This window comes from Takifugu rubripes, chromosome 3 (assembly GCF_901000725.2).
Source record: "Takifugu rubripes chromosome 3, fTakRub1.2, whole genome shotgun sequence".
Taxonomy (NCBI): domain Eukaryota; kingdom Metazoa; phylum Chordata; class Actinopteri; order Tetraodontiformes; family Tetraodontidae; genus Takifugu; species Takifugu rubripes.
Window position 1 is genome coordinate 10512443 of NC_042287.1, and position 12114 is coordinate 10524556.

General features: G+C 43.7%; 1 protein-coding gene across 2 annotated transcripts in view; it reads right to left on the minus strand.

The window, feature by feature from the left end:
- Positions 1–2515: 2515 nt before the first annotated feature.
- The window catches only part of LOC101062163 (chemokine-like protein TAFA-2), a 47648-nt gene continuing 38049 nt past the window's right edge, over positions 2516–12114 (minus strand). For both annotated transcript variants that reach the window (XM_029834233.1, XM_011602465.2), the window contains exons 4-6: positions 8001–8150; positions 6120–6244; positions 2516–3302 (exon numbers count right to left, since the gene is read on the minus strand). In XM_029834233.1, coding sequence (XP_029690093.1) covers positions 3291–3302; positions 6120–6244; positions 8001–8150 — 287 coding nt within the window. In that variant the 3' untranslated portion in view covers positions 2516–3290. The remainder of the gene's footprint in view (positions 3303–6119; positions 6245–8000; positions 8151–12114) is intronic.

Here is a 12114-nt window from a genome sequence, read left to right on the forward strand (position 1 = left end):
CGTTCCTGTCAACCATGCGAAACTAAAACCTAATTTAGATTATGTTAATGACATGGACGTCCTTTTAATTTTCTCCACCGTGCAGACGACTTGTAACTATTGAGTAAGTATGAAAGGATATGATAACATACGTTGTTGACAGGGAGTAAATTTGCCAAGTACATTTTATTTGTGTCACGAAGCTTTATGGACTCGCACCAGCTATAGCCTCTTTAGCCATTCCAGCTGGAAACAAGCGGTGGACCACATTGAAGCAGCTCCTCGATCCGCTTAGAGAATAAAATCATTATTTATCCTCCTGGCAAAAGCAATAAAAGTCATTTTCTACAGCAAGCATACTAACTCTGCTGCAGCTATGTCACAATATCTGGGATATTGCATTGTTTTCCAAGAAATAAAAAGTACAAGTGCATGTTTCTCTGTCTTTTCAAGTAATTGTGACCTTTATTTAATGAGTAATTTTTAACCAAGAAGTATCCCTTGAAGTTCTCCAGATCTCCATGCAACATGGGATATCCTCCTCTGTAGAAAGAGGAATGCAAATGGGAATAAAGTATCAGCCAGAGATTAGTTGCCTCTACATAAAGACAGGTGAGGTGAAAAGATTGTAACTAATGGAAACCAGCTTGCAAAAGAACAGGAAAAAAAGATGTGAAAATAACACTTTCACTTCCTTGGACCGAACCAGAAAGTCTAAGCCCTGCATCTGTTGTATGAAGCTCACAGCACCAGCATGGCATGTTTTCGCTTCTTTCCATGTGTCACTTCACCCAGCTGGTGATGAGTGAGCATCCAAGGTTGCCTATCTCATCATTTGGTTGCCTCGAGCATCTGCTCTGGCATCTGCTGTCCGCCTCGGCCACTTCATCGCCGTCGCTTACCAGACATCAACTGACTAATCTCTCCATCGTCTCGATATCCAGAGCACACTCGTAAATGAGGAGATTAACATTGGGCGGCGTGGCGGTGTTGATGACAATGGTGATATGTAGTAGTGGTTAGTTCCTCACCTGATGTCGCGGTAGCATCGGGCGTGTTGAGAGAGAATTTCAACATGACTTTCCTCCTGGATTCAGCTCTAGAAATGACAGTTTCGACAGTTTCTGGCACCTTTTCAAAAGCAAATGTGGTAAATTATCTGTACTGCACCTCTTGGGCTTGCGGACAGACAGAATCAGCGTGCCTCCTGTCTGGAATAATGTGCTAATGACAGGTTGAGGTGAACAGAACATGCACACACACAGACCCCCAGGCTCAGTGATGGAGGATTGAATGGGAGATTAGCCAAATCAGAAAAGCCCTCCACAATTCAGCTCACTTGTTCCATCTCCTCCCCACGTGATCAAGTTTACCGGAGACACTTCCTGTCAGTCAGCATCAATGCTGTCACGAGCTGTCGCAGGCTTACAGTACCACAGAGTCTTTTCTTTTTATTTGGCTTACAACACAGGCCTGTTCTATATTTAAATGTACATCAGTGTCATCTTACTGTATAACTGAACATGACAGCGGGAGGAGTAGCCGGCTCTCCTGGGCTCTTCTTCTTGAGCAGGGTTTCTCATTTAGTTGTCAAACGTGATGGCTGGGGCATATAACAGGACCCAGGAATTGGAGGATTTTACACATAACTTGATTAGAGGAGATCTCTGTGTAGCGGCAGTACACAGTGCACTGGGTTCGGGCCTTTCTGTAAGTCACAAGACATGTTTCTGTGATGGTTTCGCGTCCATCCATTATGCCGTTGTCAGTGTAGAAGTGCTGCGGTAGAGTCGAAGCACTTGCATCAGGTTCCTGCACGATACTCGAGAACATTGAAGAAGACTGGAGGAAATGTGTTCTGACAAGGTGCCATATTTATTTGATGTGATGTGGCCAAGTTGAACTTCTTCTGTGGGTGGTGAGTCCTCCATCTTCCAGATGTAGGGAAGCTTTATGTCTTAGGCTGCACATGCCAAGATTACTGAGGATGCATTTAAATAAATGCTGATGAGGAAAAATGCAATAAATCGGGAAAATAAAGTCAACATCAAATAGTGTGTATTCAGTCTCATTTGTGGGTTGGGGGTGTTTTTCAGACTTATAACCAGATAAAAGTTATCAGACGACCATAGCACAATAAGCTGTTTACTTGACTAATGTGTCATGTGACTGATCCGATGACTCCAGATACAAGACAATGATCCATTGTTTCTATGGAAAGCAGATCAGTTGGCAGCAAATGTGGAGATGAAGAGGCACTTTTAAGCCAAACCTGCTGACGAGGGATCGATTGCTTTAACAGCCGTGGGAAACTGCGCCTCCTGAGCCTTTTTTGAACTCAACACATAACTCATCTAAAATAGTCTTTGCATCTACAAACACCTATCACCAGCTAAAACTGCTGGCCCAACTTCTCCGTGACCTTCAGTGACCTTTGCTTGGCTCCTGAGTGAAAGCCACGTCATCAATATTCCTTCCAGCTTCACACACTCATTAACATGAATGTGTTAACAATCCAGAGGTTTGACTCTTCTTTTGAAAGATTTTATTCATTTCATATAATACTGACACATGTACTCAATAGCGGTTAACAGGCATTTAAAAACACAGATATTAAAACCATCAGAGCTTTGATTTAGTTTCAGCCCCGTTGATTCCATGGACTAGTTTGTACACGTTTACATGTTGCAATATACTGTAACATCTACTAGTTATTAGTCTACTCTCACCCCTGAAAGGATTATTGACCTTTGTTGGAAAGAAAACCATTTTTTCATTTTTTTTTTAAAAAGGCATTTTGTAAATGACATAAAATATTTATAATAATGGGAAGTCGGAAAAAGAAAATTCAAAGAGAGTTTTAAAACACTGAGGTTTTTTTTTAACTGGCAAAATCAATCTTAAACATACTGCACCAGGCTAGTTTTTATCACGATTATAATAGGTTTGTAATTTGGAATAATCCAGATGCCTCATTAGTCCCATTATGCAGAGAACACAATGAAGCCATAGAAGAGACAGGCAAAATATAGATAGCAAAGGAATTCTTTTTCAAATCCAGCCTTGGTAAGATAACTCAGTCTGCAGGTCGTCCTTTGTGGTATCAGTAAAGGATTATGGGTGATGTAGTCCTCAGTAGGATCAGAAACGCTCACTTGTGTCAGAGTCTTTTCTCTTGCATTCCTCAGTGGAATGATCCCGGCTCATCACAGAAGTCTGTCTCAGAGTGATTCCTCGTCACTGAAAGGTCCATTGTGCTGCCCGAGTAACTCCAAAATCTTGGGACTCTGCTGTGCTTCAGGTGAATGGGACTATCGGGTCACCTGAAAGCAGAAGAAGTTGGTCACAGACTTGTGATGCAACCTGAAACAATGGTTTAATGGACATAAAGTGTTCCCCAGCCCTTTATTGTCACGCCAACCATCACACCTAAACCCCTGACTCAAACCTAAACCCAATTCTAAAGTCTTAACCCTCAAGCAGACCTTTAAGTTCAAAGACCAGGCGCACAGCATGCACAAGAATGCACGTACACCAATCTGTTTTCCAAACCAGGTGGCTGTTAAGAAACTGTGAATGCCAGGCATCATTGAAAAAGCACAAAGAAGCTTTTTTTAAACGCTTGCAGCATGTATTATATCTTCTCTGGATGGCTCTGGGCCACCTTTCCTGGGCTTGTTCATGTTGCCTCCGGGCATCTTTTCCAGCACCTGATCAAAGAGTCTGCAGGCAGACGTTTGTTGCCTCGCCAGTATACTGTACTAGCGCCTTTGCAGCTCTGCGCCTGCTGTGCTTGAGGTGCTCCAGTATCCCTTTAGGATTTTGTCCTCCATGCCTGGTTAAACATGCCTGCAGGTGGCATTTCTGTGCACAATTAGGAGGCTGGTTTCATTAATGTTGTTAAGTCTTCAAGTGTGATTGAATATTGCATCGATAGAAGAATGGGATCAGCTTTCTGAAACGTGGTTTGTTCATCATTGCGTGTGGAACACTGCAGCGTCGTCGACGTAAATGACTTTGCAGCGGGTTGTACCTCTGCGGCCTGGCTGCCTGGCCGTGTCCCTTCAGTCATCCATATGATATTATTTGGCATTGATCAAGCTGTCATCCATCCCCTCCCTATCTCCTCCCCCTGCCCTCCTCCTGTCCTCCTTTCCTCTGCTCCTGGCCAGGGCTGGAACATCAGAAAGACTGCCTGAGCCAAAACCTCTTTTGTTTTCAGATCCATACAGAAGCTCCCCAACAGCCAACTCCAGCATTTTCCTTTCTGAGTGTTTTCTCACCTACCATCACCTCTCTCATTCTTTACTCTTCACTTTCTCTCTTTTTCCCCCATCTTATCTCCTCTTCCTGTTTGCTGGTCTCCAAGTGTCTCTCATTCTCTTCCTCAGTCCATCATCAATTTCAATTTACGAGTGGGCCTTAATGGGACTATAAGAGAACGTTCGATGCTATTGATCTGGATGCCTGCACGTCTTGACCTCGGTACGCTACACCAGAGGAAGGGGGGGGAGGAAAAAAGCAAACATTCTTTTCATCATCGGAACATCACATACACACGAGCCAGCTCATACAAATCATTGATCAAAGACCTGAATCCCAGAGATAGGAAATATTTGCACACTTTCAAGCTGAGACAAAGTCACCGTTGATGTGTGCCTGGATGAATTAATGTTGTTTTGATCTTGTATGGGAATTTATACGGAGACCAAATATGATTGGCTATTCAGTGGAAAGGCACTGCTGGCGTGTGCGTGACTTCTTTTCCAGAGTTTAGTGTTTTTCTGCCATTAAGAATCTTTTTTTAAACTTTTTTTTGACAGCCTGACACAAATTTGAGCTTGGATCGATCATCAGGAAATATCTGGGAGGGGAAAGAGAAAAATCCTTGGTAAGATTTAGAAGTGGACCTGGATAATGTGAAAGCAGGAATGAAGGGAAGGAAGGGAAAAGAGCTACTTTTCCGGTTAAGAGGTGAGTCAGAGGAGAAGCAAGGAAAGGAATGTGTAATCACCATCTTCACCAAGAAAGAATCAAATTGAAGAGAAGTGTGTCTCCAACTTTCCTTCTTTTTACCCAACAAGATGCCCCCCCCCTCCTCTGGCCTTGCCTCCAATCAATTATTTAGGTAAAAAACAAAGGTCTGCTCCCGCCCATGAATAATGGAGTGCCAAAAGGCGAAGAGTGGGATGAGGGATAGAAACACAAGCATATAGTGACATGAGTTGAACCGTGCGTAATTCCCCTCCTATGACAGGAGACCCCGGGCCTGCTCAGGTCATCACATCTGAAGAGACGTTCACACGTCCTCGTTTGGCATCAGCAGGAGACAAATGCATAGATACCACACAGAGGCACCGCATCGGGTGTTTTAATCACGTCTTCTTATCATTAACCGTGTCTAATCCTCACCTCTCTTCAGTTGTGATTGTAGTGATATTAGTGTCATTATCTCTCCAGTGTTTCCAACAACAGAGCCACCCCGGGCACACTTATGAATCTGTGCGTCGTCCTTGTAAATCTGAATTAACAATCAGTGGATAGAGTCAATCCCTTCATCATCAGCGCGATTGCAGTCTCAGAGAAAACAAAAATATTAAAACAATTCATCTACAGTATTTTCCTACAACCTCTAGCGGGACGATCGCCGGATCATTTTTGCAAATTTACATTTTAATATGAAAACGTGAGTCGTTCTCTTTCTCTTTGTCTCCTCCTCAGATAAAACCAATGAAAGGACACTCGTTTCCATACAACATAAATGATTTTGGCATCCTCCTCTGAGTTCAAGGAATTTTGTCTTTGAACGATGTTTTTCTGAACCCCTAAGTAGGAATGTGTGTTTGTGCATATTTCCCTTGTTTGTTTTGGCCTTCTTTTTCTTTGGAGATGATTTGATGTGGTAGGCAGGAGGAGAGGGCTGGGGGAGCATGAGGAAATGAAGTGCAGGAGGAATACAGCCAGAGGAAGGAGAGACAGGATGGGGATTGAAAGAAATGAGAGATGTGACACGATGAAGGTTGTGGATGGGTCACTCAGCGGTAGTTTTGACCGTGATTGTGCATTCAAGCCTCAAATTTATGACAGCGCAAAAGCAAGGGAGTGATTAAAGAGAGACGGGTTGTTGTTTGCCCACAGACCTTCGTGGTCTTGACTTTGTTGCCTGTACTGCAACTCCATCCTGTGAGGTCTGGAAGAACTTTACACTCCTCCCCCTCCATACACGGCTGCATCTGACACCACCACTTCTGGGCTACAATGGAGGCTGGAGGAAGAGAGCAGAGCACATATTCGTATCTTGAAGGACTCATTTAGACTTTGAGGTGACTGGACGGTTAACCACAACTTCCCAAATACATACAAATCTTACATTCTGGCTTTTGCTTTGTATTTTCTGCATGAATAATATGAATTGGTGCCACAAAACTGTTAGTGATTAAATTTAAATTGCCAACCAATCTCAAATGAGGCCATGTGCATGGTTGAACAGAAAGATGATGATTTTAATTACTTATCAGCCCGCACACGTCTCCACCAGTTTTTCATCTTCTGCATGGAGGAAACATCATTGATATCAACTCACCCTCATTAGCCAAGTGTAAAAAAAACCTCTTCATGTTTTGCCTTTTTGAATCAATAGGCAACATATTTTCAGTCATATTCTGGGGTGGGAAAAATTGGCTTCAAAGGGCAAGTGTGTTTGCTGGTAAGAGTAGTAACTTGTAAATTACTAGTATTAATTACTGGTATCACTCATCCATTCTCTGTTCATGCTAAATGGTGATGGAGTGTCCACAGCATTTACTGGGATTAATATTAATAAACCATTAAATCGAGTAAAAGCCCGGAGCGCAGTGGTTGGACATGATTCCTGACCACAACCCACAGATGCAAGACAACAGTCTCATTCATTATCCACAGCTGTTGTTGTCAGAAGCTGCTTCCTTTTGTGGTGCACAGTTAAACAACAACACCAGCAGGGTTTACTGGATGTGTGAGTTCCTCAGAGTTCAGCCAATCGGCACGTTAGAAAGTATTTAGTCTGAGAATATTCAGCTCCACTTTAGAAACCAGAGGGCTGAGACAGCTTTTTGACTGAAGAGAATGTGCGAGAGTGCCATCCTTTCTAGAGTGTTGCGGTAGCAGAGGTTGATATTGTGGTTCAGTCATGGAAGAAAACATCAAATATATACACACAAATGCATATGTGTGTATATATGTATATACATATGCATGTGCATGAATAAACAGTAGTCAAATTATTAGAACACTTGGCCATTCAAATATTAGATAATCTAGTAACTACTGTAAAACTACAGAAGGAATCTGCTGGAACACTGCTGGAAAATAAACTGGGTAGAACTATTATCCATTTAAAGGAACGCCGTCGGCATCATTTGCAGACAGCATGGGAGAACATTGGTGTTGAAGTTCTCAGGAAATATATTGACACTATGCCAGAGATGTGCTGCTAACAGGCTCAATATTAAAGTTCAAAGTGGCTGGAAAAGAATAGGACGCACTCCATCCGATATCTGCTGTGCTCAGAGCCACACTCTGCATATTTCATGAACACTGTAAATTAGAATCATGTTCAAGAGTCAAAACAAATGCCTATACCTTCAGATCTGTCTGCTGTTTTGTCCATCGCTTTATCCTTACATGTGTCATATAGGTGTAATTCATGGATTGGTTATAAATGATGCATAGATACACATTTGAAAATGTTACCTGAAACAGTAGCTTGTTGGTTAAATCAGCATATTCTTGTGTAGGGAATACAGTAAACACGAAAGGGTTGATTAGTTGATGTTTTATTAGTACTTGGGACAAAAAGGAATGAGTAGAAAGCCCCAGGGATCCCCAGAGGGGGACCTTGTGGGTTAAAACTCCTGAGGTCGGCCAACGTACCAGGAGAACACACAACAAAAGACAAATATAGATCTCTGATGGTTATGTGTTGGTGGGATCATGCAGAACCTGTGAGGTGAGTTCAGTAAGTTCTTTCCTGATGCACGTACCGTCCACGCAGGAAGGCATGGCCCTGGTGGTGCCCGCAACCTGGCCCGGGAAACAGGAACACTTGACAGTTTGGGATCTCTCCTCGATCTTGTTCTTGTTGCAGCAGCGATGGGCGGCGATCACCTCGCACGTTCCCGCCTTCACGTGCACTGTGGAAAGCCAGAGAAGAGGCTGTCACCCTCAGACAGTAGTGGGAATGATCAATCAAGAAAAGTAGAAACATGGTGGCTTAAGGAAGAGATCATTGATTCCCAAGTCCCATTTGTTTCAGTCACTTCGACATCAGATAAATAGAAGCAGTTCTTCCTGATCCAGAACACCAAGAATACTGAAATGAAAGGAGATTTAGGTTCAAGCAGCTGTTTTATTTAACTCAACTCGACCTTAAATAACAACAGAACCAGCGACTCAGTGTTAAAAATAAAGGAACTCGCTGTCAGACAGAATAATGAAGTCATCGGAAGGGGCAATCGATGGGATTATAAGAGACAAAAAGGGACGTTTTGGTGCAGAACTGCCAAAACAAAACCTTGGACGATGGCGGAATCACTTTTTGAAATTTGCACAAAACACCTGCAGATATTTAAAACAGAATCCATATCCATCCCACTTATGCTCTCTCTCTCTCTCTCTCTCACACACACACACACACACACACACACACACACACACACACACACACACACACACACACACACACACATAAATAAATAAATAAATAAATAAACCTTGAGCTGGAGCACTCTGCAAAGAAGATGCCTATCTCTTGTTGCCAAGTGCAAAGAATAAAAGAGTAAAGCAGTGATTAAACGGAAGAGAATCCAGTAATATTTATACTCTGATAATTGATCATCTGCATACGAGGGAGTTTTAACTACAGTGCTAATGATATCAGGCTGTGCGACGGTCCTTCATCTTCAGCTGGCACTCTGGGTGCAAATCTATAGGCACGCTCAAATCTGGCAGCCATGTGCTCAATTAAGAAAGCCCCCAACACCCCACCCCACGCACCCATCACATGAGTCCTCTGAGTCAGCAAAGAGAACAGGAACAAAGAATCCAGGGCTCCATCTGAAGATGTGTAGTTCTAACACTTCTTTAGAGCAGCCTTTCCCTGAGAATGTTAAATGTCAAGGACAAACAATAACCGCTTTGACGAGCTCCAGGTCTCCAATTACAATAATAATGTGACAGGACGTACAATGCAAAAACTGCAGATTGTTCACGGGCTGTTCTCTGAGGTCAATCCTGTCTGTGTTTCGGCTTGTCGTAAATTTCTTCTTTTTTTAACTCCTTGTTACAAAGCGCCAACGAGAGCATGGTGACTAACGCGGCGAACAATGACTTTAAGTATTTAAAAGGGAGGCGAGTCGAATTAGAAAGAACGAGCGTGAATATGCTTAACAGGCTAACACGGATTTGAAAAGTTCTTAATTTGCCCGCTAATGAGAAAAAGACAAAGCAATCCCGCAAAGCCCAGTCCAATTAATGTTGGAGTGAAACGTACATTGTAATATCGAACCCACGGTGCGTCTGACTCCCATCACGCTCTCACCCCTTCTATTTTACCCCAGTTCCCCCGGCACCACCCGCGCCTGCGTTCTCTCCTATCAACTTTCGAAACATGTCCGCGACATCTTGAACTTTGTCATTTCCTGGCTGCTCACTTTCTGCACCTTCCCTCGTGGTAACAAAAATGTCAACACCTTGTCATTTCTTTTCGTCCAGAGCTGAAATGAACATTACAGATCTAAAAGTTACTGGTGAACATCAGAGTTTCAGGCGCGTCATATCATCACCTCTCATTTGGCTTCGCCCTTCCCGTTGGCCACTAATTAGGATGCCCCTCCTTGACATGAGGCTGTTGGCAGATACCCAGTTCAGAAAAATCCGCACACACTTCAGCTGCCCTGCCCTAACGTGTAAGGATGGCAGAAAATGGCAGTGGATTTATCAGTCTAATATACAGTATATTTGGGGTTGTTGGTAGTTCAGTCTGTTGGGAACTGGGCTGAGGAGCATGGGGTTCTTAGTTTTAGCCACAATGGGAACAAAACATTAAAATTGTTCTGGTAGTTGGGGAAGGTGCCAGAACACCTTCAGAGCACTGCTGAGGTACCCTTGAGCAAGGCACCAAAGCCACAAAAGTTCACATAGGGCCCTGGGTCCTTCATCCTGGGGTGGACCCTGCCTTGGCCCATACGTGCACCCTCCCTGTGACCCCAAAAGGGATAAAGCAGTTTAGAAGCTGAGAGTAAATATTTATATTTCTTCTTATTTACAGTCTGCTAACCGTCAGTCTTGCCTTCCGGCTGATCAAACCCATGTCTGGAAAAACGTAATTGCTGCGGCTACTCAGGGAGGGCACGGCAACAAATCAGCAATCACATCTTATAGGGCAGCTAACGCTGATTAGCAAGTCAAAGGAAATTATGTGGTTATACCTAAAATAGTCACAACAAGAATGGAGAAAAAGCTGCAACTGTGTGTGTGTGTGTGTGTGTGTGTGTGTGTATGTGTGTGTGTTGGGGGCAAAAGAGAGAGGCCAAGTGGTAGGAGTACCCTGCTGGGAACATGAGAATACACACACGGGCACAGAGGCACAGAAAAAGAGAGAAGCAGGTTTTTCAGGGTCAAGGCAATCTGTCCATCTGTCCATCTGTCAGTAACTTGTCATCCTTAGTAAATGGGCTTAAGAGGCACAGCTGTGCTCAGGGAGAAACACATATCAGGTCATCATACAATGGAGGTAGGAAGGAGGTATGAAACCCAGAAAGGGAGAGGCGGAGGCTGGATGCATTATAGAACTTATATAAAAGAAAACTCCGATTTGGAACCAGTGATTCAGGATAATCATTTGCTGCCCTGCTGAATTTTCCTGTGCAAAGCTAACAGAGAGAGAGAGATGGAGAGGTAGAGGCAGAGAGAGAGAGAGGGAGAGAGAGGGAGAGAGAGGGAGAGCACAGAGGAAAATGGGGTGTTGGGGTGGCTAAGCGAGATTGGGAAAAGGAGGGGTCATTTATGAAATGACAGAGGACACAAGATGAAGATGGGGGAGTGGAGGGGAACAGGAAGATGATAAAAGCACACAGATTGGACCAAAGTAAGGAGGGTGCAATTTAAGAGCCTTAGGAATTACAGGATACAGAGGGCGCATAAAGCTTTTGGAAATAAAAGTGCTGGATTAGTGTCAGTGTGCACTTTTCAGGCTTCAGGTGAACGTGCAAACGGAGATCACTGATTGGCCAAACCTGTTGCTGCAGCAGTGACATTTGTCAGCTGCAAAGTGCTGCTCTTTACTCATTCACAGGAGCAGGGAATGAGCCGAATCACCAAAAAAGAGCAAAAATCCATCCATCCTGGTGCTCTTTGAATCATCCACCAGGCTTCATTCCACAGGACAACTGGTCACCACAAACATGTCGTCACAGCACAAAACGCGAGGGCTCATTATGACGGCGACAGGAGGATGCTCAAATATTTTCCTTCCTGTATTTTCCCACCCCATCTTTCCCTCTATCCACGAACACACGCAATTACCGAGGATGTCCTAGTATTTGTATCTAAATGCAATTATAACTGGTTCTGCTTTTCCAGGGTTAGGGTTAGGGTTGTGCTGTGAGCGATGCTGGGATGGAAGTGTATATGTGTTGGATAAGAAAATGACTGACTGAGTCTGCTTTTCACGGCGGGCCCGTGCGCTCTGTCAGTGCCAGTTTGGCATGTTAGTGTCACGTGTATCTTCCCTCATCCTGCGTTCCTGTTTCCTTACAGGTTCTTGTTTCAGTTCTGGGTTCCATCTGGTCTGTCCTCTCTAAACCTTTGAACCGAGGCCATTTGGTAGTGGTGGTGGTATGTGTGTCTCTGTGTGTATCCATGCTTTCACTTTATTTTGGCAAATAAACTTGCTGACGCTCCACATCATCTCGGACTGCCACGAAGGGCTATTTCCGATCAGCCACATGTTAACAGCGCTGTGTGTGAGGCGCAGTTTTAAATAATCTGCTGCTTTTATCACATCCACACATCGGATGAAAACCACATTTTCCATCTGGCATTTCATCTATTGACTACATTTCATAGCCTTTGGGTCCTACTCCAGTGCTAAAGAGC